Raw genomic sequence first — 26,723 nt, 5'->3', positions numbered from 1 at the left:
TGCATTCTTTCAGCATTTATTAGAGGTCTTTATGCCCTGAAAATTCTTTCCAAGACGTGCTTTGGATCTTGTGTGAAAGCAGCTCCTCTCAGCTGCTCATTAAACAATGCACGCACGCCTTTTCAGACTTCAGGGCAAGGATGCTTTAAGAGTTGCCTCAAGCAAATTATGTTAATGATTCATGAAAACAATGGCATCTTTTTTTTCTCCTGGGTCTTGCACATGATTGAAGGCAAGCATGCTCACCAGAACTGCTCTGGCTTCCTCTAAGATCCAAAATACTTGTCCTGTGCATTTTACTATATTGTTTGAATGAAAATACTAAAAATGGCAGATGTCTGCCGTACTCTACAATCCTCATTACTAGTTATCCAAGTGCCAGTTTAAAAACCCAGTGTATTATTTTTTCCCAACTTTTCTGATGTCAGATCAATTGCACCCCAAAGTAAAAGCTAGTCTGTTTCCTATTTTATAGCAATAAAGTACAATAAACTTGATTAACATCTGACTTTGTCAGATAATATTATAAAGGCTAGCAACTCTGACTTTAAAAAACAAGACAATACAAAACTGTGAACGGGGTATTCAATAACGAACATGGTTCACAGATGTGGTATTTTTCCTTTACCAGAGAGATGAAATATTCATTTCTGTGCTTCATATCATTTTTGAAGGATGATAGCTTATGCTGTAACAAAAAATTTAAGATAATGTAGCTGAGCTGATATCAGACGTTTGTTCATAAAGTCTGGTAATCTTTATTCAAAAAGCAATAAAAATCAACAGGCTCAATTGCCACTGAAGTGAGCAAGTTTAAGTGGTCACCAAGCTCTGGAGGGAGGTTAGCTTCTCCTGTGATTTCAAGAAGCGATTTTCCTGTCCCATTAAGGCCACCAACATTTTCAAAATGGGGTAGAGGGAACTAAAGAAGAATTTGACTCTTGGCTTTATTCACAACTAGCTCATCGATGTATGAGATTTTCTTGTGCAACCTGGTGCAGGCGACAGAAGCACCAGAAGTGGCCTCAGGCCTCAAAAAACAGTCATAAAATACACTGAACAGACAAAAGCATTGGGAACAAAAAAAACCCCCACAAAAATCCAAGATTGCAGAAAGTCCAAACCAGCGTCCAATACTTCCAACGTTCCCTTTCTTCCTTGTCTTAATTCAGGATCCCTTATAGAAGCATGCTTTCCCACCAACACAGGCCAATAATTGAAAGGGACTCCTCCTCATCCAAAATTCAAAGCGGATTTCACTAGCTGGCTACACTAGCTGTGCACGTTATCGGTGCCTCTGCCTGTTCAGAACCCAAGAGAACATCGGAGCTGCTTCTAATATATTGGGAACCAACCTGCACATCGCCAAGGCAAGACATCCCTCAGCCGAAAATGGCACAAAGGAACTACAGTTTGTTGAATATATATACATACGGTATATATATATATATAATGTATAATTGTGCTGACACTTTCATGGCTGATCCTGTGTCTGTTTTGGAGATGGGGCTGCTGTGACAACTACGGTGGACACCGCTTTTGTAGAGCCAGAGACGGTTCCCTGCTGGAGATGGGAGGCTGGAACGGTTTGAATCCGCACCTGTAGAGAACAGGACAATGAGATCAGAAATGTCCCCTACCCCGCAGAAAATGTCAGCGCTAGTGGAGAAAACTCTGCTCCACCAAGTTTCCTACTAAAAGCTTGCCTTACCCATGCCCCTCAAATCCTCAACCTCCCATCGAAGCACTAACTGCACAAATCAATGAATCACGCACAAAACACCTTCAGCCATCGGGATGAGGAACAGAGCTGTGAAGACAGCGGATGGGGCTCCTTACCTGGGCAGCCTGGCCTTGTTGCTGCAGCTGCTGCAACTGCTGGGCAGTCAGGAAACTGACTGGCTTGTTCCCAGCAATCAGTTTTGTTCCAGCTGGCATCGTGGTAAGGATGATGTTTCGCCCCAAGCCGCTAATGCTGCGGGGGGAAGAAAAAAAAAAGCCATCCGGAAGTCAGGAGGGGATTGGAAGCAGCAGGTGATCGACTCATTGGCACTAGGCTGGGAATTTTGCATTGGCTATTGCAGCCTCCAGATTCCCAAGAATGTCAGGAAGGATTCAGTTTGACAGGAACGCCTCCCAAATTTTACCTAGCGAAAGCTGTTGTTTTACCAAACTAGTAGCATCTCTAGCAGGGAAGGAGGTGGTGTGCTTGTGCCTTAGGAAGAAACATCACTTTCACCCTAGTAGTGCCGCTACTTTAAACTTTGTGTTTCCAGGATCTCAGCTGGATTCTGCACATTTCAGTATGAGAGTCCATTTGGTTGGGGGAGAGAAGGGGTTAAGCCACCGGGCTAAAAACCAGGAAACTCAGGTATGCAAGCCGGCTGGGTGTCGAACCGTTCTTAGCCCACCGCTCAGGCAGCAGCCAGTGAGTCAATTCCTGTCACAACCGATGGATCAATATTCAGTGGACCTTGCCTCTGTGGGGAAAATGCTAGAAAAAAGAATAATTCTGCACGTTTCACTACAAAGGGGACTGCTTTGCGGGGAAATGCAGTTACCATATGGCTAACGGGATAGCCAGCAAATCCCCTTTGTACTTTAAAGAACTTGTGAAAAAATAATGACTACAGTAATTAATTTTTCACTTTGGAAATTTTATGTTGTGTGGAGCTGAGGATTGCATTCCAATAACAACAGGAGAAGGTGAGAAGTTGACAAATTTAAAGGGGAAAAAATGGGGACAGCCAAATAAAGTAAGACGTTATGCAACATTCACTATTATTCAGTTGTTGTTATTTTTTTTAAAAAAGCACCAAACTGAACGCTATTTAACCCATTCTACAGGCAGGTTTTTTTTTCCAGAGGCTAAAAAAAGTAACACATTTCAGAACGTTCAATCCTTTTTTTTTCTTTTTTCTTTTTGTTGGATTTCCAGCGGCCTGATTACAGCCCTGAGAAATTCGTTACTGAAGATTCCCAATTCCTCCTGCATTACTCACTTGGCCCCAAGGTTGCCTTTGAGGAGAGGCGCAGTCACAACGCTCTTGCCTTTCACAGGCTGGCTGATGACCGAGAGGGGCACGGTGATTCGAGCAGGCAGTTTCCCCTAGGTGAATAAATAACAGGCAGAAATGACTGGTACCGTTTCATTTGCCTTAGACACGTTCGAAGGAAAGTGACATCCCCTCCCCTTGAAAGCCCCCTTCCCCAAACTGTCTGCCCCCAAACCATCAAACCATCGCCAATACGGGTAAGCCTTCCAGGCAGCACTTCTAAACAGTTCCCAATGGCGGAAGAAACCAGAACAACAATGAAGCGTATTATTATCTTCAACGCTGAGACTTTTGCATCTCAGAGAATCTCTGGAAAAATCAACCTTACTTACTGGCTGGGAGGCGGATACCACTGTGGTGCTGACGGGGACCTGCCGCACAGCGGAGGTCCCTGCTCCTATAGATATGGGTGTTCTTGCCGCTCCTGACACCACGGCGACTGCCTTGGAGACCGAAGCCGTCATGGTGGGCAGAGAAACAGCCGAGGTGTGCACAGTCCCAGGTATGCTGACCGAAGAAGGAGGCATCTGCTTGGCATGAGTGGCCACTGTAATTGTCTGGCCAGGCTTGGGGGGCATCACCCCCATGCCCTGCACAATCCTTATGGTGGCCGCTGGTTTGGCTTCCGAGGATGCCATTGTGGTCATGGCTTTGCCCTTCTGGTCCGCCACAGACATGCCTAGAGCAGGCATCAGCCGGAAGGCGGAGCCAGCAGACTCCACTGTCTTCAGGTCCGGTGTCACTTTGACCACGGTGGGTCCAGCGGGACTGGCTGAAGCAGAGGTGGGGGTGCTGATCTTGGCGGGAGAGTCCGAGGACTGGATGGGGCTTGACGTCACACGCAGAGTGGCGCAGATGCCCTTCCCTGCAGGGGTGCTTCCAGCAGCGGCAGCAGCAGTGCTGAAGAGGTCTTGAGTCAGTTTGACGGTAGTGACTTGAGACTTGGCCAAGGTGGCCATCATATCCGGAGTGATGCGGAGAACTGTCTGCCCCTTGGCATCTGTGGTGATGGAGGATGGAGGCAGACGCAGAACGTCCTTGCCTTGAATACGGAAGTTGGATGTTGTAAGGGGGAGGCTGCTCCCCGTCTGACTTTTCATGCCTAGCTGTCCAGTTATAGACACCTGCAAAGCAAAAGAGGTAGCGATCGGGACTTCTGTTTTAAGAAACATTGGTCATGTATGTGCAGCCATACCAACAAGAGCAATCACACTTAAGACTTATATATGGTGCTTTATATTCATGGTGCTTTACAGCCCCTCTCTAAGTGGTTTACAAAGTCAGCCTATTGCCCCACAACAATCTGAGTCCTCATTTTACCAACCTTGGAAGGATGGAAGGCTGAGTCAACCTTGAGCCAGTCAGAATCAAACTGCCGAACTGCAGTCAGTCAGAAATAGTCTGCAGTACTGCATTCTAACCACTGCCCCTCCACAGCTCTATGCTGGTCATATTGCATGTAGCCAAATTGGTCATTAAGAGCTGATTTGGAAAGTGTCTTTCAGTGATTAAAACCTTTGCTCAGAGGTCTTAAAAAACAGGCAAATTAATGGGCAACAGGCCCATCACTACAGTACATGACTGGGTAGCCTCTTGATATCTATTTCCTAGTTTATTAGGCAGCTGCCAGAGGTCTGAATTTCCTCTTCCATTCTACCATCTCCTTCCTTTTGAGCTTTGTCTAAGAGAAGGACATGGAGTTATGTGTTTTATTTGCTCGGCATTTGAATAAATTTAAGAACTTAATAAACCAAGCATGGCTGTGAATTTCCCAGGGGCACAGGGTTAGCAGTAAAATACCTACAGTAATTTCTTTGCAGAGTGCAGCTCCTCACCTGTTTAATGATATTTTGGCCAGCAACGTTCTGGAGGACGGTGGTGGATGAGGAGGAAGATGACAAAGAGGAGGAGGGGAATGAAGTGGTGGAAGGGTTGGGCGCCGCACTGTTTGAAGAACTAATTGCTGGCTTGGGGGCGGGAGTAGGTGTTGCAGGAATTCCTGTCCCAGTGACACTGGCTGCTCCAGTTACAGCAACAGTTGTCCTCTGTACTTGGACTGGGCTGGTCTGAGCTTTGACTGGAACAGTCATGACAGCCTAAAAGAGAGAAGAAGTCAATCATCATAGCAACTGCATAGCATCTAAAGGCCGTTCCTTTCGGTTTTAGATTGCTCCATGTGACCAATAATTTCAAGGCAGCCATCGTTCTTATCCAAAATTACTTTTGGAAACATGGAAATATGGGCACTCATGTCAGGACCCGTTTCTAGTCCAATATGCACTTGAAATAATTCCTGTGATTCGGGACTTACATGGAAAAACAAGTAGCACATCTAAGAGGTAACTGGAGTCCGTGACTCATTTCCACCATTTCCCCCCCCTCCCAATTCAGCTAGTGCAGGGGTAGGCAACCTCGGCTCTTTTATGACTCATGGACTTCAACTCCCAGAATTCCTGAGTCAGCTGTGCTGACTCAGGAATTCTGGGAGTTGAAGTCCATGAGTCATAAAAGAGCCAAGGTTGCCTACCCCTGAGCTAGTGTAACTGAATTCAGACAGATACACCCGCACCCATACTCGGTATTCTTTTTTTTAGCACCGCTGATGATGCACTATTGAAAATACATAGTCACATTTTATAAAGGGAGCTATTCCTCATAGTTGTTCCTCTTGCTTTGGGGGATCCACTTGCTGGAAACAAGATTTAAATTGTTCAGAGGCTGAAGCTCTCCCCCATGGATGAACCTGACCAGGCTGGGGAATTCTAAGAATTACAAGTTTGTTGTTGTTGTTAGCTGCGAAGTCGTGTCTGACCCATCGCGACCCCATGGACAACGTTCCTCCAGGCCTTCCTGTCCTCTACCATCTTCTGGAGTCCATTTAAGCTCACGCCTACTGCTTCAGTGACTCCATCCAGCCACCTCATTCTCTATCGTCCCCTTCTTCTATTGCCCTCAATCTTTTCCAGCATTAGGCTCTTCTCCAGTGGGTCCTTCCTTCTCATTAGGTGGCCAAAGTATTTGAGTTTTAGCTTCAGGATCTGGCCTTCTAAAGAGCAGTCAGGGTTGATCTCCTCTAGGACTGATTACAAGTTTACACATCTATCCATGAAAAACATAGGTTAAAAAGGATAAAATGAGATGGGATTCCTTCCAACAGCAGTTAAGAACCCTCCTGTCTCCAGAGAACTTGCTAGTCCCAAGCAAAAGTATTTTGCTTTTCTAATCAAGAAGACCCACCAAAGATTTCATGAAAACGGAAGTCTCTGTGGTGTCATTTAGGGACAGGGAGCACCTATATTTGTGCCTCTTTTCTGCCGGCACTAGTAAAGGGCTAATTTATTTAGATACCTTACTTTCGATGCATTGAATTATGCTGCGTACAACTGCTCCTCAAAGATGTAAAATTACAGAGGTGAATCTATGTTCAGTAGTGAGGGAGAGATCACCTGGGAGGAAGATTACTAACACCTGTGCTCATTCACAGGTGTCACTCACCTGAGAGAATACTTTGCTTTGCACAGAAGTGGAAGGAACCCGGATCTGAGGTATGGAGGCTAGAGAGGGCTGCTGTTGTGCTACCACCTGGGCTGGCTGAGACAAAGGGGGAAGGCTGGACTGAGCTGTAACTACTCGGACTTGAGGAAGAGCTGAGGAAGTGGTGTGGCTAGCTGTCCGTGGGGTAGACAAGTGAGTTCCCGGCTGTGCCTGGGTGCTCTGTGGAGTCGAGAGCAACGTACCAAGCTGGGGCATGGTAGGAGAAGATACCAAAAGGATGCTGTGCAACAGTGAAACAAACAAACAAACAATCCTGTTGAGTGTACAGGGGGAAAAAAAGACAACCTTACTTCTAGAACACAGAGTTTCAACTGGATCAAGCGCTTAAAAGGTGGCACAAAACACACGTCATTCCCTTCTCAAAAATAAAAAAATACATAAATAAAAAATAAACAGTTCCAAGAACAGTTTATAACCTGAAAGACTACTCAGTAGACATTTCCCCAGATTGCTGGGAAAGCCTGCCAATATTTCTGCATTCTTCAAACAAACCAAACCACTCAGCAACGGTTTCCAAATATTTCCTATTCTTATGTCACCTGCTCCGTTCTGGAGAAATCACTTGTGGAAGAGTGTAACCGGGAAATCTTGCACCGCTGGTTATATTCTCCCTCCCCCCCCCTTTTTTTTTTACAGGTTGAAACCCATTTAGCACCCTATGTAAATCCCTACCCCTGCCTTATCTTTATTTTACCTGGAGATATTTCCAATCCGCTCCCAACTTTTCATTAAGGTGAACAAGAGAAATTACCTCTGGTTGGATTTTGCTGGCTCTGTTGCAACACAAGACAGAGTCTTGCTAACTCCTGAGACAGGAGGGGGCGAAATGGGCATTGCTGGCAAAGGGAGCGAGGCAGGCGTCGCTGGAGTTACAGGGGTTGGTGGCATGCTGGAGTCACTAACGCTCAGATGGCTGGGCTCTGAAGTGCTGGTGGTCCCCGCTTTCGCCGAACTCTCCTTGGTGATCGATTTCTACAATGTCAACAAAGGAGCTTACTTCCATGGAACACACACACACACACACACACACACACACACACACACACACACACACTGCATTTACCTCTGACAATCTGGACAGGTTCAGAGTGGGGGAGGGGAAACAATAGCCCAGACCTTCTAAAAAATGGTCTGCATTTCAAGGATACCGCAAACGCTTTGTATTGAAAATGCCTGCCGTGCAGCCACGGACAATTTCAGATGGAATTGAGAAGACTGAGAAAGCCGCTGCAGATCATTATAGGCAGAGCTCCACAAGATGGATCGTTGAGCAGACTCAGTCTTTATGAGCTAGCTGTGCCCAGGTTTAAGAGGAAGCACAAAAAACAAGCAGCAACTCTCTGCGCAGTAAAAAGGCAACAATTGCTGAAAGCAACCGCAACTTTCTATCCTTGGCCTATTGTTTATCGTATGCAGAATGTTTTTCGCTGGCCGTTTTGCAGATAATATTCAACTGCAACTTACATTATTCATGAGAGAGTAAAATATAACAATCCTTTTTTATGTCCCCACCCATTCATACAAATCTGCAGCTTCCATTTTGATTGCCCACCCCTTGTTCTAAGTAGTTCGGGAGTAACTCAGAAAGTCTTGCGTTTACTTTTGCTTAAATGCAACTCCTCGGACCAGAAACTGAGGTTGACACTTAACTATGATGGGAATGTTCTTCTGTGACTTCATCTGTCTCCCAATAAAAGTCCGTAAGGGAACACAGACATGCTGGAACTCTCTTCTCCTGCAGACTCATTTTCCCAAAATTAGAATTGGTCCAACACAGCTGTCCCCAACCCCCCGTCCGCACAAAGAAACAAAGCCCATCCGCAAGATGCAGACAGCACAGAAAACCACGCACCCTCCGGTCCATGGAAAAACCTCTCTCCACAGAACCGGTCCCTGGTCCAACACATTTTAAGAATACAAACTATTTGTTTGTCGCTGGAATCAGAACAGGATATGGCCAAAGAAACTTCAATCTCTACCCAAGGTGGTGGTTGTTGTTAGTTGCGAAGTCGTGTCCGACCCATCGCAACTCCATGGACAACGCTCCGCCAGGCCTTCCTGTCCTGGAGTCCATTTAAGCTCACGCCTACCGCTTCGGTGACTCCATCCAGCCACCTCATTCTCATACCCAAGGTAGGGTAGTAAATAATTCTTCTGAAATTCTTTGCGCCAAAAACTACGCCAGGCAACTTACTGTCTTTGCAGGAGGCTTCGGCTTCTGCTGAAGTGCTTTCTTGGCCTTTGCTGCAGCTGCCTGGGCCTGATGTATCCGCTCTGGAAGGAAGGAAGGAGCAGGAACAGTTCTCAAACAGATGCTGAGAGGGAGAGACATGCACACCTAGGCAGCCCTTTCCTTGCCAAAAATACATGTGTGATTCCAAGAGCTCCCCTCTGCTGGGTGACATAATTTCTCAGCCTAGCACAGCTGCGTCGTACATGGAAATTGCTAATGTTCTAAAGGCACATTTATGATGCGAAATCCTGTTCCTATAGGCAGCTTTTATGTCTGTCACTTTAAATTATAAATATGAGAAAGCGATGGCTATTCAGAGAGAACAAGAGGAATATTGTGTGTATCCTCTCAGTAATGGCAAAGTTTATAGTAAAGATGGCAAAACAAGGAAGGAAGGAAGGAAGGAAGGAAGGAAGGAAGGAAGGAAGGAAGGAAGGAAGGAAGGAAGGAAGGAAGGAAGGAAGGAAGGAAGGGAGGGAGGGAAGGAAGGAATTAAGGAAGGAAGGAAGGAAGGAAGGAAGGGAAAGGAAGGAAGGAAGGAAGGAAGGAAGGAAGGAAGGAAGGAAGGAAGGAAAGAAGGAAGGAAGGAAGGAAGGAAGGAAGGAAGGAAGGAAGGAAGGAAGGAAGGAAGGAAGGAAGGAAGGAAGGCAGGCAGGCAGTTTTCATACACTGTTTATATATGGGTTAGGGTTAGATATGGGGTACCCCATAACATGAATTGAGTGTATACTGACATCCAAATAGTCCATTTGAGGAACAAGACACTTTTTATGGTAAAGAGCAGCAGCTGGCTTCCCCCCCCCGCTTCATTTCTGTGACGCAATGAGTGTTACGTAAGAGGACGGTGCAGCCCTGACTTTACGTTTGCAACAAACTGACATTACAATAAGGTAAACACTCTTAGGTCTCTCCAGCCAATACCTACCAAACTCCTCTTCGCTCCTGTCTCGGTGGAGATATATCCATAGTTTGCGACCAGTATCGTATTTTACACAGGGGTCTTTCTCATAGTGCAATCGATCTAAAGCACCGCTCACCACAGTGTTAACCTAAGAAAAGGATTCACCATGAAATCAGGGGTGCAAAGGACTTGGTGAATGTAGAAGCCAGCTATGTGAGGCGATAGGGAAAGAATGTTTTTGAGGCACGAGAAATATGTGCCCCAAGTAGGAACTGGATACCCTAACCATTCCAAGCTGAGGCAAGATGGATGAAAAACACACCTAAGGCTCTCTGGATATTCAGATCTACAGAAAGATCTGTAGATCTAAAGTTAAGGTCTACATCTTTCATTGCAGCTTTGATTCTAAGATAACCCAGCTGCAGTAGCAGATCCTGTCCCTGCCAATTATCAGTTTGAGGAGAAATAATCAAAAATTTATAAAAACATATTTTGCGACTCCATTAGCTACTCTGCAACTCCATTCACATTCTACTAAACTACAGCCTTAAAAAATGATCGCAACGTGTCGCTACTTTCAGTTGAAATAAACACAGGTATTTATGGGGATTCTGAGACACCAGTAATGTGGCTTAAACATATCCGGCTTACCTGAGCACTGGTGACATCAGGAGCAAGAAACTGGGAGTCCTTCAGAAGCTCGCAAATTTCAGCACGGGTCCCCTCTCCGTTTGGAAGACGGGCTGCAGCATCTCGAACTGAGATGACAGCCAAAAAAAAAAAGATCAATCAAGGTCCTGACAGAATCCTCTGGAACTTTGTGAAAGCTATGAGGCTACTCTGCATTGTCAAACGATACATTCATCTTGCTATCTCCTCTGTGTGTGTCATGCCTTTGCAGCCCAGCTCTTTTATTTGCCAATTCTCAAAAATTAAACTTGGAATCGTAATGTAGTGAGGATCTTTTTATCCCACCTTTCAATAAATAATTTTCAAGATGGCTTTACAACATAACTTTAAAACTAAAAACGAATTTAAATTCTATCCTGCTATGTTATCGCTCATGTCCTCCTACTGCAAAATTCAATGGACACATATGGAATCTCTCTCTCTCTCTCTCTCTCTCACACACACATACACACACACACACACACCAATAACTTACCAAGAGACAATATGGTGACATACGCAGGTCGATCTGATCGCAACAAAGAATGTTCCCGGGGTTTGTTTAGAGATGTTTCCTTATCAAACACTCCTTTCACAGGGCCCACCACGGATTCAAAGCCATGCATACAGAAAGTGAAAGCTTTGTGAGGTTGGCTGTATCGATAACGCTCCTGCAGACATAAAAGGATGAAGGACACCCGAATAAGAGATTCACAGGAGAAGACAGCAGAGCAACATAGGTTAATATGTACGGTTAATGGTAAATATTGATCATATTTAAATACAAATGGAAGCACATGGAGGGAGAAGTCTCTCTCTGCCAGAAAAGCTACACAGTCAGATGGATTTGCAGAACTTCCAGGTGTAATGTTTGCTTGAGAAATGTAGTGAACAACAGATAGAGTGAAGGTGGGGATGGGGGGGGGGAATCAAGTACCATTTGAAAGAGAAGTTAAGTACTGGCAGTATGACAATTTGCTTCTGAACCAAAAAAATGATACCATCTATTTTATCTGAAGCGCTAAGATGAAAATACCCCATTTGTTTTCACTGAAAATTCTAAGACTCGGCTGACAGCAATCTGCAGGATTTAAACACGTGCATTTAGCATTTCCTTAGGCAGGATGTGCAATGCAGATGATGAACAATGAACATTCAAAATGTTGATCCCATTAACCGGAACAAAACTGAACTGAGGCAGAGCGATGGCCCAGGGGTTCTTAAACTGGGGGTAATTTGAGCATATGCCAGAGGTAACGGAGCAATTTATAAATGCTGGTTTGTGACTCAAAAGACCTGTTTTGGACTGTTGCATCAAGATGCTTGTGCAAAGCAACAAAGACCAGTTTTATTGTAGGGGTAGTGACGTTGTTGGAGACTGGGAAAAGGGCTGGAAAGCACTTAAAAGCCACTGCAACTGTATCTGAGGCTGAATCTTTGCTATCCTTACCTGTTCCTGGAAAACACGTTTCTCTTCTCCAGTGCTAGGCCGGACTATATAGTCTGTCCTTCTGAAACAGACAACAGCCTGAGATTCAACGAGTTGTAATGACTACAGGTAGTCTAGAGTTACAGTTATAAGTCATGCAGGTTGTTAAGCGGGCCACCACCATGCCCAATTTCACAACCTTTATTGTGGCAGTCGTTAAGTGAATCATTGTGGTTATTAAGTAAACAAATCCACTGTCCCCAATGGACGTTTTCTGCAGGAAACGGGAAGTAAACACACACACAAAAAATTGTAAATCATAGTCACATGAATGCAATAGGCCATAAATGTGGGACAGTTGCTGAGTGCCCAAAATGAAATTACATGGCTATTAAGAGTTTGGGGGGGGGGAGGCGGCCCTGGAACTTTGCATTTGGGTCATAACTAGATATTAACTTAAAATGGTCACTAAGCAACTGGTTGTATGTTGAGAACGACCTGTACAGAGAAACTGTAACAATAATAAGGAAGGAAAATATTTTTTTAATCTTTTCTTGGTAGCTGTGCTGGTTACCTTGTTCAAACTAATACAAATCAAAAAAGTTGATGAAAGTCAGAGAAAATAATTGGAAATATATGCGAGCCAATTTTAGGAAAGCTAGAAACCAATTTTGAGCATTATGAACACGGGAATGCCTATCGCATTTTTAAGCACCTCTGATAAGAGGGACATGTGACTGATTAATAAATGAAAAGGATATAATTCTAAGTTATTCCTAGTGCAATGGACATCTGCATTCCATGTATGCTAGGATTGTGAATGAACGTAATTTTAGAAAATCATTAATCATCAAAACGGAAAAGATAATCACTAATAATATTGTTCTAGCTCTTTGAATTATTTAAAATTTATCTTTACTTTTGCACGCAAAATGTAGCTAAGAATTAGTCATTAGCAGCAGGAGAAGCATGAACCTTCCTGGACTGCATTTAGTACTGACTGCTAAGACTGATTTTAAGGTTTAGGCAAAGTTCAATTTTTTTTAAAAAAAAAAAAGACTTCTGAAATCCATAAATACTCACACTCGGGGGACTGGTGTGGTAGCATCTGAACTGTCTTCATTGTCCTGACAAAGAGAAAGAAATATTATGAAACACGATGGATTAGCCAGCGGGACTTGTACCACTTGATATAAATATTGGTCTCACCTTGAAGAAAGCTTGGTCTTTCGTCTCCAACCAAAGTTGGAAGAGAGCGGCTAGCTCCTTCTCGTGGTCCTGGGAAGAGCCTAGAGATAAAAACAAGACACACAGATTATCATCTACCACTAATACTAACACTACAACAGCCACACTGTAGATGCTGGGATACCCCACCCTCCCACACTTGATCCTTCTGCTATAAAGATTGCAAAAGTGTGGAAATATTATTAGCATTTATTTCCGCCACAACAGAAATTAGGAAAGAGAAGAAAGTAAACGTATACAGATCTATCTACCGTAAGTGACAATATTTAGTAAGAAAAGTGGAGAAGGCAGCTTAGCTACTTTTACCTATCAGTTTCCAATGCTGACTTTTTTCCTTGAATTCAACAAAAGGAGAAAAACTGGAAGAAGCATCTGTAACAAAAGCATTTTACTACGTTTAGGCCAACTGTAACATATTTTTATATCATTCAGACTGTAGTACTGGATTAAAGTTCAACCTACAAAAAATGCAAACTTCAGTCAATGCTCATTAGTGTTCTTCTATAAACTGTCATGCATGCCCTCTCCAAAAACTTTGCAATTGAATCCATGGACTTCTATCCTAGCATGAACTGTAGCTAGATGCATCACTATACTTGGGAAATCTGTATTTTCCATTGCAAAGTAATCCACAAGAAAATTTGTATTTAAAATCTGGCATGAAAATGGTAGTGCAACACAAAATTGCAAACATGTAGCACAACTCTTACAGGCATAAGATTTTTTTTTATTTGTGAAAGATTTTCTTTAATAGTTAAAGCCACACAGATTTGACAACGTGAAACACCCAGATAAAAACTATTGTTCTCTATTTTTTTATCATGTTGAATAAAGTTTTTGAAGACATTTCTTCAGCATCAAAAGGTTGTTTTAACTGAATAAATCTGAGAGAAAGACAAGCATGATATCAACAAGGTATTCATTCTGAAAACTGCCATCCTTTGACATTAAGTGGTTTGTATAAAAAAAAATCAAACAAGGATTGGATATAAGCAAATTCCAACCAAATTGTATAAGCAACACTTCTTTAGCTTAAAACACTTGTTTAGCTAGCTTAAATTTTTGGTGAGTACCAAGTAACCACTAATTTTCAGCTTTCCTGGAATCACTTGTTTTGGATAGTCACCCAAAAAAGTGTCTCACCTCTGCTGACTCCCGTGAGATATTGCAAGGCAGGTAAAACCAGTTCTGACCAGTTGGGGGCAAAGGAGAACCAGCTGTTTAATGTGCTGGCAGGAGAAGACTGCCAGTCCATCACTTTATCTTCAAGCTGAAGAAACAAAATGACAGGTAAAATTTATACTAATTACACAAACTGGGAATGGCCTGACATTCAACATGAAGCTCAGAGTCGTACATGGCTAACTCAGTTGCCAAACAAATAAAACTAGAGAGACCCTAGCCTCCACATATTTATCATTTATTAATTCAATTTTCGGCAATGCCTGATTCCACTTGGGCAAGTGGAAATCACGGTGCTGAAAGCTGTGCATGGTCGAGGAAAAGCAACCGACACAAAATGAGTCCCCTGAATTTGGAAGGCTAGTCTTAATAGAATTCTAGCCTGAATAATTCCAATTCTAGAAAGGCATCCCGAGATGCGAAAACAAGCTCTTACCATTGAGAGACTAGTAGGACCCTCTAACAATAGGATCTCGAGAAGCAGAGAGAAGAAGCTGGAAGAGATTTCATTCACTCCAAGAGACGGCTTGATGTCTTCAAGAGGCCTTGGGAAGAGGGTAGGTTAATTTTAACTTAATTAAAGTACTCAGGTATCACGGCAATCACACTTTATATCATTCTGTGGTCAAAGCATTTTCACATACATTATTCCAGATACCCCAATACGAGAGAGATCAATCATGTAATCTGGGAGCTGTGTTAAAAAGGTTACCTAATAAATTTGTGACTGACCCAATTATGCATCTGAATATCCTTCTCTTACTTAACCCAAACTTCTCCCCAGCACACTTAGGTGCTTTTTCAGTCATAATCTGTAGCTTTAAAACAAGAGAATTGTGTGTTACACTTCCTCATCTGAATATAGAGATGTATTCGTAAATAATTGTCTCCTCCGTTATTGGACTCATGTGTATGTTGTAAACTGACTTAATCTGTCTCTGTGCCTTACCGTTAATTATAGTTATTTGACACGTTTGCAGCTTACAACAGATTAATTGATGCATGGGATATTGAGTATGAAACTTCGCTACCGAGAGCAAAATGTTTTCACGTTGATTAATTCCAATGTGGCCAGAACTAGTTTCATTACAACTATAATTTATCTTACGTTTTGGGGAGTTACATATACAATGCCATTCCCTTTGGAAATGACTTACTCTTCTTTAACAGATGGAAGGGATGGGGGATCCCACAGGGGAGGAATGGGGGAAGGATTCTGAGAAACAGGATGGAGCCCTTCAGAGTTGCCAAGAGATTCAGAGAAATCTTCCGCCTCAGATTTAATCACTTTTAGCTTCTTTTTCTTTTTCTCCTCCTTTTCCTTCACCTTCTTTTTGAGGACAGCAAGGTCAAACAAGGCTTTTTTAAACAAGAGAGAAAAGAGATTTACTTAGGTTACAAAACAGTTTTTAAAACAATCTATAATTTAGAAACGTACGTATTACTACTATGCACCAAGAATTTAAAAAATCTCTTTACATTAATAACTATTTGAATGCTTATCAGGAAGCAGATTCTTAGCTCAGTGGCACTTATCCCAAAATAAACATGCATATAGTTGCAGCTGTACTTGTATATAACAGCTGTGACTGTACACATTTATTTGGTGACAGACATACTGGGATTCTGCTTTTTTGCTTGAAGAGATATAGCCTTTAATTCTCATGCATCTTTTTGGAGAAATGTAAAAAGTTTCACTTGAACCACTGATAAGGCACAAGTTTGCTGCATCTGATTCACTGACCTGCCAAAGATCCCTTCCTGCCAGCGTTCACACGTGTCATGATGTCATTCAGAGTCAGGTCCCCTGTCATCAAATCAGGGTGATTCTGTGCAGGACAGCAAACAAAAATCAGGTTTAAATCCAATATTACACCCTCCAATACATCTCCTCTTCTTCTGGTAATAGACATTTTTCCACACTAATCAAATACAATTCTTAGCGTTGTTAGTAAATATACAGTCGCATATCAACATTTGTTACATTTTTCTAATGGTGTCAATAATATCAGTTTAGAATATCTTTTCTAACCAAAACATATCTTAATTGCATTTGCACTCAATATCCATTTATTCAGTCCATATCCTATTTTTGCTTTTTTCCATTTTAATTTCCCATCCATGCTCAAAATATCCCGATCATTTATAATTTCAAAGCAACTTATATTTGGGTAAGCAAAAGCTTCACTTATTCAAAGTTCTTAGCATATTCTTATTTACCTTTTCACACCAAGGTATGATATTCTGATTACAAAATCCTATCTAGTTATAATAAAACTTCTATTTCTAGCAATCTATTCTTAACCATATTCAAACATATAATTAGTAATATAACATCCCCTCTAATAGGTCTAAGTTTCTGTTTTCTTCAGTCTTACTCTAGCTTTCCTCCTTTGCCAACTAACCAAATTTAGGTTGGAGCCCTCTATATATTTCTGTGGGAATAAATAAACTCATTCAACACAGTTAAGATGTTTGAGTACATATTAGCATGAGAGAAAGGAAGTCAGGCCTGTTAAGAGTCCTCCTTTGCTACTTTAAATGGCGTCAATCACTAAATATTAAAGAGCAGCCATCTCCAATTTAACTTACTGGCTGTCGCTTGCGCTTTTCATGGTGTGTCTTCAGCATCATCTTCAAGCTATTCTCACCGAAATCCAATTTATCTGGTGGCAGAGAAGCCCAATAGTATTAAAATGATGTGAATATATTTACATAAAATTATATCACAATGAATATTGTGTCCTGTCCTGTCCTGCTCTACTCTACGGGTAGTCATCAACTTACAACCAGAATTAAGCCCAACATTTCTGTTGTTAAGGGAGACATTTGTTACGTGAGATTTGCCCTGCTTTACAATCTTTTTTTTTTTGCTACAGTTGTTAAGTGAATCACTGCAGTTGTTAATTTAGTAACATGGTTGTTAAGCGAATCTGGCTTCCCCATTGAATTTGCTGGTCAGAGGGTCTCAAAAGGGGATCGCATGACCGCCGGGACGCTGCAACCGCCATAATATGGACCAGTTGCCAACTGTCTGAATTTTTTTCATGTGACCACGGGGAGGTGCAAAGGTCGTAACTGTGAAAAATGGTTATAAGTCACTTTTTCCAGTGCCGTTATAACTTTGGTCACTAAATGAACTGTTGTAAGTCGAGGCCTATCTGTATTCTATTCAATTTGTAACAATTATTTACATTATTCTTTTACACCTCTACCTTCCTCAACCATTCTTCTTCAAAATGACTCATAATTATTGCCTACATATTTCTATTAAAATTGTCTACTGTCCCTCACAGGTAAGAAAAGATGCTTTTACAAACCAGCTTTTAAAAAAAAATCTAGAAAAAGTAGTTTTCCCAATAAAAATAAATATCTTGCACAATTTTACTGGGGAGATATTTTTCAAGATGGTTTAAAACCTGCTGTTTTCATGTCTTGGGTTGATAACGTGGGTATCACTCTGAGAGGAACAGCAGGACTTGAACAATGGCCTGGAGAGGTTGGAATCCAGGAACTCAAATCTGAAATACAGAACGGTCAGGTTTTTAGAGGGATGCTGTTTTCCTAACCTGTAGACATAATCAGCTATCTAAGTAACTTGACAATTTCACTTCTTTAATCAGAAAAGCTAGAACCATATAAATACCTTTAAAAGACCAGAAGGAAACAAGGACTTTAAGTTAAATCTATTTCTAACTCTAATTCTAAGGAAACAATTTTATTTTAGTATGTTGATTGCAACAATAGAAAGAGTAACATTCTTCAAAATAAATAATGTTCTGTAATCATAACTTTGGTTGAAAGACACATTGAGAGAAATAGCCTCGATAATATCTGGACATATTTCCTAAGCAGAACAGGAAATTTAAGTGGACTGTACCGTGGAGTATAACAGGTTTAGAATCTTGATCAAAAAGCACTTTCTGTTTTAAACACATAAAAAACATATTACACTTCAGCAAACACACGCAACAATATCTTAGCCTCGAATACATCAAACGTTGCTGATTACTCAACTTTAAAATCTTGTTTAACATGATACAGAGTAATTCTTACCTCAACCTAGTATGTTGCAAATATGCTGTCACTTCAGTTTCCTACCTTTAACTATGCTGGCTCAAATTGTGGGCTCTGAAGTCCAAATACTCTAGTTAATTACGTAATAGCATATTATAAATTTCTACTACCAAGTTCTTTTATCAGTCTATACTTTTGGAGGATACTATATTAGCAAGGAGTTCCTAGAACAGTGTTTCTCACCCAGGGCAGCTTTAAGATGGATGGACTTTAACTCCCAGAATTCCCAAGCTAGCCTTGGTGGCTAAGGAATTCTGGGGGTTGAAGTCCTCCCATCTTAAAGCTGCCATAGTTGAGAAATATTGTCTTAAATTATTCTCTACCTGAAGGTTCCAATTAACCCACCAAATCCACACTAGTACCTTCTTCATCTGAGGATAGGGTGGTGTCCCCGCATTCTTCTTTAACTTCCCTGAGGATTTTAAGGTATCGCCGATGTGTTCGTCTATCTCGTTCTTCAGCAGCATAAGCAGCTGCTGAGTATTTTCTCTTCACACCCAGATCCGATCCTCCCTTCCTAGCGAGTTCTAACAGATGCTGAAACAGACACCATGAAAAAGGCAACTTCAGATGCTAAAGCCCTCTGAAGTCTGCAGAACTAGTTTTACTGTTCATGAGATCTAGAGTTCTACAAAGGCGACAGGTGATCAAGAAGAACTACAGAGACAGTTTAATGTCTACACGATACCCCACCACTGTGTCTTCCAATACTTACATTCCGGGAGGCAAGGATCTGTTTCAGCAATCGATAAAAATACTGCTGCTGGGAACTGAGGTAGCGCTTATACTGGGACTTGAAGCAAAGCTGTCTGTACTTCACCACCTCGGGATTGAAATGTCCATCTGTAAGAAGAACAACATTCATGTTGTTCCTTTATTTTGCTTAATCCTAGCAACCGGTGGAGGAAGGATTATGTTACTAAGAACACTGGCAACTGTTAAGGATCCCAAGCGTACTTCCAAAATTTCTGTATATATAAATAAGGACAAAAGTGACTCGAGGTTTCTCCAGGCCAGATCTCCCATCCTATAGAAGAGCCAGATTCAACAGCACGGATGTTATTGGAAAAGGCTGGTCTATTTGGGAGACAGTCTTGTTTTGTCAGATTTTAAAGAAAGAGGTAGGAACGCTCCCATTCCTATCATAAAAATCACACCAAATTCCAAGGAACGTGTCAAACATTCTGCTGCTGAAATTTGGACATTTATTATTATACGTCTGCAATATGACTTTAAAGAGATACACATTTGACTGCTCACTGTCAGTGTAAGAGCCAACATACGGGACTGGGTAGCTCCAAGTTTAAGTCCACAACTTTTTCAGCCCACCTGCAGCCAGGGTATTTATAGTGTACGATTAAAAAAAATAAATCCAAATAGCTGCATTGACAATGTGACTGAAACACCAACTGCTTTTATGTGGGTCACAATGTTTCTAATGGAAATAAAATCAAGTGAGACCTCTCATATAAGCCATCTTGAATTCTCAGTTTAAAGGTGAAACACAAATATGTAATAACAAACAGCATGTATCATCTGGACCTAAGAGTACCTGGGAACACTTTAAACATTAAGCAGTATGTTCAACCTTATGCGACAGTTCATAGAAAGGTTATTATAGGAAACTAGTATTTTTATATTTTAGTTAATGACAACTCATCATCTTGTATCTCCAATGATTCTGAAGCTAGATTTATTCTGTATTTATATAGCTGCCCCATATAAGAATGGTTCATAAGCAGGTGTAAAACAAGACAAGCCGTTAAAGCTAAGCAGAAAATCGAGTTCTAAAAACATATTTGTTAAACTGTCACTGACCTCGGAAGAGTTTTTGGGCAATATGAAGCGGGTTTCCAAATCGGAAGTTCTCTCCATTAAATAGGGACAAGATAAGATTATTCTGGTATTCGGGATTGTTTTCCGGGAAGCGGGGCAAAAACTTTTTTAAATGTTCTCGCTGTGAATCCACCAACACGTCCTGCCAGGTTGAAAGACTGACAACTTCAAAAAAGATCTCAGGCTGCACAAAACATAACAGATAGAATAAAATATCAGAAAAGATTTCTTTCTCATTTAAAATATATATATATAAGCTGCTTATTCCCTTAGCAGCTCTGGACAGCTTGCAAAGATACAATAAAATGTTCATTAAAACAGGACAAATATAAACTAGAACAGGAGTGGTAGATGAACTGGTAAAATACATGGGAAAATCTGTTTTGAACTCATTCCTAAGCAGTAGTTAGGAGAGGCTTGCTTCAGTTACACTTTGTTCCACTGGAGAAAACAGAACTGGTTCTTAATGTCCAACATATCTGTGGCAAAACACACAAAGGAGGAGGGGGGAGGAGGTAAGATAGGAGATTTGGTCATTAGGCTGGGCCTCTAATTTTGGCAGAAAGAAAGGTAGTACTGTATGCAAAATCCAGATTCAATCAATTTCTCCTTCTAAAGCCAAGAGGACTTTCTAAAGAACCTTTGGAAGCACAGTTGTTCATTTGGTAAAAATAAAAGAAAAAGCTATCATGTTACTTATTTTTAATGATCAATTCAACAGCAGTGCATTTCCATTCTGGAAGTTACGCACAGGTAACAGCTTTCCATTTCTACTCTACTTTTTTTAGAGGTACCAAAAGAGTCGCTCAAACAATCGAAGAATTATAGTAAGGAAATAAGACACTTGGCCTCTTTTACTCAAGCAATTATTCTAAACTCTGGTCCATTTCACTGAATTTACAAGTGATTCTAAGAAAAATGAAACACAACTTAGACAAGAGAAACAAAGTGATACTCGTTCAATAAGTGATCCTGATCCAGTTACTGATACACAAAACTGTTTGAGTATTTCCTGACTAAATTACAGAATATGTCATGATTACTTTAATATTTCTGAAGATAACGATAATTGTTCAGTTCATATCTTTGTTTTATTACTTGGATGTCTACTCACATCTTCCAAAAGATCTTCAGGAAGGCTAATGCGTATGGATCCCAGCATACAATCCTCCATAATTTGGGTGCCATTTCCTTCCCCAGTTGGCCCCAGTTCCAATGGATCAGTGAGCATATGATCCAGGGAGTCCATTATTCATACACCAGTGAACCACTTGAACAAAAAGAAACTTATCATAATTCAAAAGTTATTTTTGCAATTCATTCTACCAAAATAGGGGGGGAAGACATACTGTGTATTCCGTGCTGCAGTGCATTATATCTGTTGAATTCATTATTCATTTCCTATTGCAAAGTTTTTCCAGCATTACTATTTACCTTTCCTTATAACCTTTTATCCTAAGCCCCCTGGAAAAAGATTATGTCACAGAAAAAGCTATGCTGGCTCTTTATATGGGCCAGAGATAGAACAATTGTTTTCTTCTACCTTCCCAGCTATTCCCAGCTAAGTTCAGCTATTCCTCATGGCTATCCTGAGATGGAATATCTTAAAAACTGGAACAATTCTTACTCCACTTGTCTGCCAAACAAACAGGAACCCCAAATTAATAGCCAAGGAAATGACAATCAAATTAGCCTGAAGTACAAAATGTTTACCATTTCTTTCTGGACTTAAAAGAATTGATCTTCTTCCTTTGCCTTTTCTTGATACTCCCCAATGCTTACAGATCTCTCTCTCTCTCTCTTTTTAGACGAGATGACTTTCCAAATAAACAAGATAAAAATGTGTTAAACAAGAGAGGGAAAACAGCAAAATGCCAAGTACCCCACTAATCCAAGATTATATGAACATAATTATTTAAATTGGAATACATTTTCAAAAGTTAATTTTATGCACGTGTAATATACTTAATATAACTGCAGTGCTTATTTTGAAACAAATGTACAAATGACTGAAAACAGATTGCTTACCTTGGAATTTTTATTTGATGTACACTACATCCCATGAACATTAGTTAGACAAGGAAGAAAAAGGCTCATGGCTGCCATCTGAAATACATTGATGCTGGGAAAAATAAAATAAAATTAGCATTCATTAGCAACATTCCCCTCTACAGCTTTTTCTTTTATTGCCCGAATCATGTCAATGCAACTCTATTTCAAATGAACATTTCATGTACTTTTTGCAAAAATACTCTTTTGTCAAAACAAGAACTCGCTTGATTCTGAAAAAACAACATCAGCCCCTTAAAAAGAAGCTGTCTGTAACTTCATTCATATTGTAAAAGAAAAGAGTTCCATCAACGACCGTATATTTCAGCAGGGACAATTTTATTTATTATTATTTATTTATTTTAATTCCATTTATATCCCGCCCTTCCATTTATATCCCGCGTGAGGAAAAAAAAAAAACCCCACTAAAGCCTCAAAGAAAGAAAGATGATGCTTTGCATCTTTTAAAATATTTTTCTTCTCTCCGCCTTCTGATCTGTTTTCGCTCTTACTCTAGTTTCTCATTTTCTTCCTCTTCCTCTTCCCTCCTCCTCTTTCCCTTCTTCTTCCCTCCTTTTCTTCTTCCCTCCTCCCCCTCCTCCTCCTCCTTCTTCTTCCTGCTTTTGTTCTTCCTTCTCTTTTTATCCTCCTCTTTTTCCGACCCACCAAAACTCAAGGCGAGGAGGAGGAGGAGGGGAGGGGGTGTCTTCGTGCAGGGACCACCCCCCCAAACAAATGACTTGAGTACAGTATTTTTCAGCCACTGCTGAGGGAAACCTAGACACCCAGGCGATAATTAATGGTAATAATAATAATAATAATAAATTAATAATAATAATAAATTAATAATAATAATAATAATAATTAATAACAATAACAACAAAACAACAACAACAACAACAACAATAATAATAATAATAATAATAATAATAATAATAATAACAATAACAATAACATGAATATCCCAAAGACGCTTTCTCACGAGACCACTGGACTTTCTTGATTTCCTCGTGGGAAAAAAAACACATCTTTGGGACAGTCTGACCGAGAACCTCCATAGATAACATGAAGGAGAAATCTCAGCTGACGTTCAGGGGGCAACTTTTGCACGTGTGAAAGCGGGGGGGGGGAGGGGCGAGGACATCTTCGCCCCCCCCCTTCCTTTCCACACAACTCACCACACGCGGGTCAACCCCTCCCCAAATCCCATCTCTCCTCCCGCTACCCTGGTTACCTCAGCAGCCCTCCGGCGGCCGCGCGGCCTTCCTCCGCCGCATTCCGCTTCCAGGTCGCCGCGGCAGAGGCGGCGGCGGCGGCGGCGGCGGCGTCCACGCGCGGAACGGGGGAGGCGTGGAGGGAGGGCGGGATGCGCATGCGCGCTCCAGGCCCGGAGAGCCTTCCAGCCGCAGTCGCCTTCCCTGCTGCGGAAACGCCTCTCCTCCTCGGGAAGAGGAGGACCGGAACGCGCGCATGCGCGACCTGCTGACTGCTCAAAAGCTGGCTTACGCGCACGCGCACGCGTCTCCCCTGCGCAGGCGCCGGCGTGGCTTTCTCGCGCTGGGCTTTGCGCACCTTTGCTGCAGAAGGCGATGCCCGGGCAGCGATAGCTGGGCGCTTCGTGGTCTTCCGGAATTAATTTAATGTAATTTAATTTAATAATTTAATTTGTATACCGCCCTTCTCCCGAAGGACTCAGGGCGGTGAACAGGGCAATACATAATAAAAACAAGATACAAAAATTAAAAAGCAATTAAATAGCAATGCCCGTAAAATAATGCACATTAAAAGTTAAGATAGGTTTATAAAAACCCAACCCCATCCCATCAAGCCAGGCCAGATTGTTCAAAAAGGAAGGTTGGGCAGTGGGCAGTCATGCCCTCTGCTACGAGCTAATCAAGCAGGCTGACTTTGCACGATGCGTGTCTAAGGGCAATGCTTATCCAAGATTTGCAGGTTGTGCAACGGTTGGCTTGCCTGTGATAAAACTGTGACTCTGTGACTCTGATCAAGGGGGAAGTGGTGCGGTTGTCTTGGGTGCGGTAGTTGTTCCTGCACCACTGCGAATTCAGAGAGACCTGACTAACATTTAGCGCAGGGGTTCCCAACCGGGGGTGCGAGAGGATATTCCAGGGGGCGGGAAAACTTGGGTTTTCAAAATGACAGTGGATATGCATAATTCGTTGCTGTTATTTCGAACTTTCCTAAGGGGGGGACGAGAATATATCAGAAGCGTTCTAGGGGCGCGGGGTATACAAAAGGTTGGGAACCACTGATTTAGTGGATTCCCTCACCAAAGCGATATTCCCAAGAAACGTACATAAAGTTGGCTTCAAAGAACAAAAGGGATATTGCTAAGGGATTAGGAGAGCACGGCTATGTTTAGGAGGGTGCTGGCTTTTTCAGCCTGCAAAATGTAAACCTATGTAAGGCAGGCTCAAAAAGTGAGCGCCATCCTAAGCATAACCATTTACTCCGAATCCATTGGCGAGGCCCATTTTGCTCTCCAAATTCATGGGGATGTAACCCTAAGTGGATTTTCCCCCCAAAGGGATTTTCCCACGTACTTTATCAGGAAATGCAGATAAGCCTCGCTCTGAATCCATTGGCGAGGTCCATTTTTATGTCCGAATTCATGGGGAGGGAAAGAAAGGGAAAGAAGGAAGGAAGAAAAAGAAAGAAAGAAAAAGAATCTGAAGCACAGCAACATCTCCAGAAAGGAAAGAGGCTAGGGCTTATTTTCCAAGTGAAGAGTCTCCTTGTAGCAACGGAATTAGGACAAGCATAATAAGCAAGTTTTGGCTTGTTCTACATTCACTTTCTCATTCCCATTGTCAACCAACACTCTGAAAGCCACCACGCACGTTAAACCATCTCTGAGCCTTTTTATTGGTTTTTGAGGAGAAAACGAAGGATCCCTGTTTCATAAAGACAACACAATCAAAGGCATAAAGGCTCAGACTCTGCCTTTTTACACTCCTCTGATTTGATTAGGCTTCTGGAGGCTCCAACGTAGTTTCCTTCCCACTCGTTCAGATTGAGTGTTTGGGCAGTGCAGACGGTATGTAAACACAGGGTATTCCAACAATACCAACAACCTAATTAATAATTTAACTGCTTCCGCACAGCTTCACAGTTTCACTGTCTTCTCTTGTCGAACAAAAGTCAGGAAATAATGGCTTGTAACTGAGTCTTAGCTCCAGACTATTTGTTATATTTTATTCTCCGTTTCAAGCTGCGTGTTCTCTTCTTTCACAGGCAAACTTTGGGGGGAGGGCTGGGGAAAGAAATATAATAAAGCCGAAAGAAATGTAAGCAACTGAAATGTACACGAGATCCTGCCAATGGTTGGGTGCTCGGCAAACTGCTTCTGCTACTGAAAAACTCCACAGTTTGGGGGGGGGAGAATCAATTGGGGGTCCAGAAGAAGGTGGTATCCTGAAATATTTTGCAAGGGTTTCATTTAGATCTGAAGCTCTGCAAAGCCTCAACGTGTAAGGTAGAACTTCAAGGTGTACAAAATATACTTTGTCAAGGAGCTGTTGGGTGGCCTTCAATATTCGGGATGAAGATTTCAAATGTCACTTGTGCCCACTAGATGTCCTTCTCGGCTGCAAACCCACTTCACGGCTTTTCGATGTGCAAGTCGCCAACTCCGTTGGTGTTGCTGGTGGCCGTAATGATGTACTGTGTCGTTTGCTGCTCGCTGGCCGTTTGCGAGTCCAAAGAGTCAGGATGGGCGGGTGGCTGAGATAAATCTACTTCCACGCTGCTAGAAAGAGACAGGTTTGGCTTGACATCCAGCTCAGACTGACTTTCCGCGATCACATAATGTGTCTAGAGGGAAAGAAAGCCACATAAATTCAATCTGGTTATACAGATGTTATTTCCTTTTTTAAAAAAAGCCTCCGGTTAGTACGGTAGTTACAACCATTCATTTAGAGACTATTCGAAGTTACAACAGACTTGGGAAAAGTGACTTACAACTCTTTTTCATACTTACACCATTGCAGCATCCCCAGAATCACTTAAGCGAATCTCAGAGTCTTGGCAACCGACTCATATTTAGGACGGTTACGCAGTGCCCTGAGGTCATGTGATCCCCTTTTGTGACCTTCCGACGAGCAATGGGGAAGCTAGATTCTCTTAACGTTGTCACTAGCTTAATAACTGCAGTGATTCACTTAACAACTGTGGCAAGAAAGGTCAAAAAATGGGGCAAAACTCACTTAATACTTGTCTCCCTTAGCAACTGAATTTTGGGCTTAGTTGCGGTCGTACGTTGAGGACCTCCTGTATGCCGTAACAATGAATATGCTCATTTATCAACTATTGCTCCCAGTAATTCAGTAAATAATTCAGACGTCTTTGTCTCTGATGAAAACATGCATCGTTTGGAGCAGAAGACAAGTTGCTGATACTTTTATTTGTTAATTGTGAATGCCACCCTTTTCACGGCCAGCAACTCACATTAATAACCATAACGTATTT

General features: G+C 41.9%; 2 protein-coding genes across 7 annotated transcripts in view; both read right to left on the bottom strand.

The window, feature by feature from the left end:
* Position 1: 1 nt before the first annotated feature.
* NFRKB (nuclear factor related to kappaB binding protein) lies at positions 2 to 23,599 on the bottom strand. 4 transcript variants are annotated; one of them, XR_014493202.1, is made up of 29 exons: positions 23,470 to 23,599; positions 22,215 to 22,308; positions 21,900 to 22,003; positions 21,301 to 21,456; positions 20,169 to 20,370; positions 19,066 to 19,193; positions 18,713 to 18,887; positions 17,693 to 17,794; positions 16,866 to 16,939; positions 16,018 to 16,102; positions 15,431 to 15,632; positions 14,710 to 14,818; positions 14,235 to 14,361; positions 13,398 to 13,463; positions 13,053 to 13,132; positions 12,927 to 12,970; positions 11,865 to 11,925; positions 10,911 to 11,085; positions 10,397 to 10,503; positions 9,770 to 9,893; positions 8,806 to 8,885; positions 7,363 to 7,583; positions 6,552 to 6,831; positions 4,892 to 5,152; positions 3,389 to 4,180; positions 3,003 to 3,109; positions 1,840 to 1,975; positions 1,356 to 1,600; positions 2 to 688 (listed from the first exon to the last, which is right to left on the bottom strand). XR_014493202.1 is itself a non-coding variant. In XM_083368722.1 (29 exons), the coding sequence occupies exons 5-29, from the start codon at positions 21,433 to 21,435 to the stop codon at positions 1,475 to 1,477; spliced, it is 3,999 nt and encodes a 1,332-aa protein (XP_083224848.1). In that variant the 5' UTR covers positions 21,436 to 21,456; positions 21,900 to 22,003; positions 22,215 to 22,308; positions 22,748 to 23,012; positions 23,470 to 23,593; the 3' UTR covers positions 735 to 1,474. The 4 variants fall into 4 exon arrangements, 3 of the variants coding, with proteins under 3 accessions (XP_083224848.1, XP_083224847.1, XP_083224849.1); XM_083368722.1 differs by lacking the exon at positions 2 to 688 and adding an exon at positions 22,748 to 23,012 and having other exon boundaries at positions 735 to 1,600; positions 23,470 to 23,593; XM_083368721.1 differs by lacking the exon at positions 2 to 688 and having other exon boundaries at positions 735 to 1,600.
* Positions 23,600 to 25,097: 1,498 nt separating this feature from the next.
* Positions 25,098 to 26,723, bottom strand: part of PRDM10 (PR/SET domain 10) — a 43,379-nt gene continuing 41,753 nt past the window's right edge. For all 3 annotated transcript variants that reach the window (XM_083368611.1, XM_083368612.1, XM_083368610.1), the window contains one exon: positions 25,098 to 26,069. In XM_083368611.1, the coding sequence (XP_083224737.1) occupies positions 25,857 to 26,069 (213 nt within the window). In that variant the 3' untranslated portion in view covers positions 25,098 to 25,856. The remainder of the gene's footprint in view (positions 26,070 to 26,723) is intronic.

This window comes from Vipera ursinii, assembly GCF_947247035.1.
Source record: "Vipera ursinii genome assembly, chromosome: 8".
In the NCBI taxonomy this organism is placed as follows: domain Eukaryota; kingdom Metazoa; phylum Chordata; class Lepidosauria; order Squamata; family Viperidae; genus Vipera; species Vipera ursinii.
Note: the sequence above shows the minus strand (reverse complement) of the source record. Positions and strands in the feature narration are given on the sequence as shown.

Excerpts from the sequence above, each read along its gene's own strand:
- NFRKB (XM_083368721.1), bottom strand. The coding sequence starts at position 21,435 with ATGGACTCCCTGGATCATATGCTCACTGATCCATTGGAACTGGGGCCA. Across the intron at positions 16,940-17,692 it reads CCAAGACATGAAAACAGCAG|ATAAATTGGATTTCGGTGAG; the intron begins GTTTTAAACCAT and ends CTCTGCCACCAG. Across the intron at positions 16,103-16,865 it reads AAAAGCGCAAGCGACAGCCA|AATCACCCTGATTTGATGAC; the intron begins GTAAGTTAAATT and ends TGTCCTGCACAG.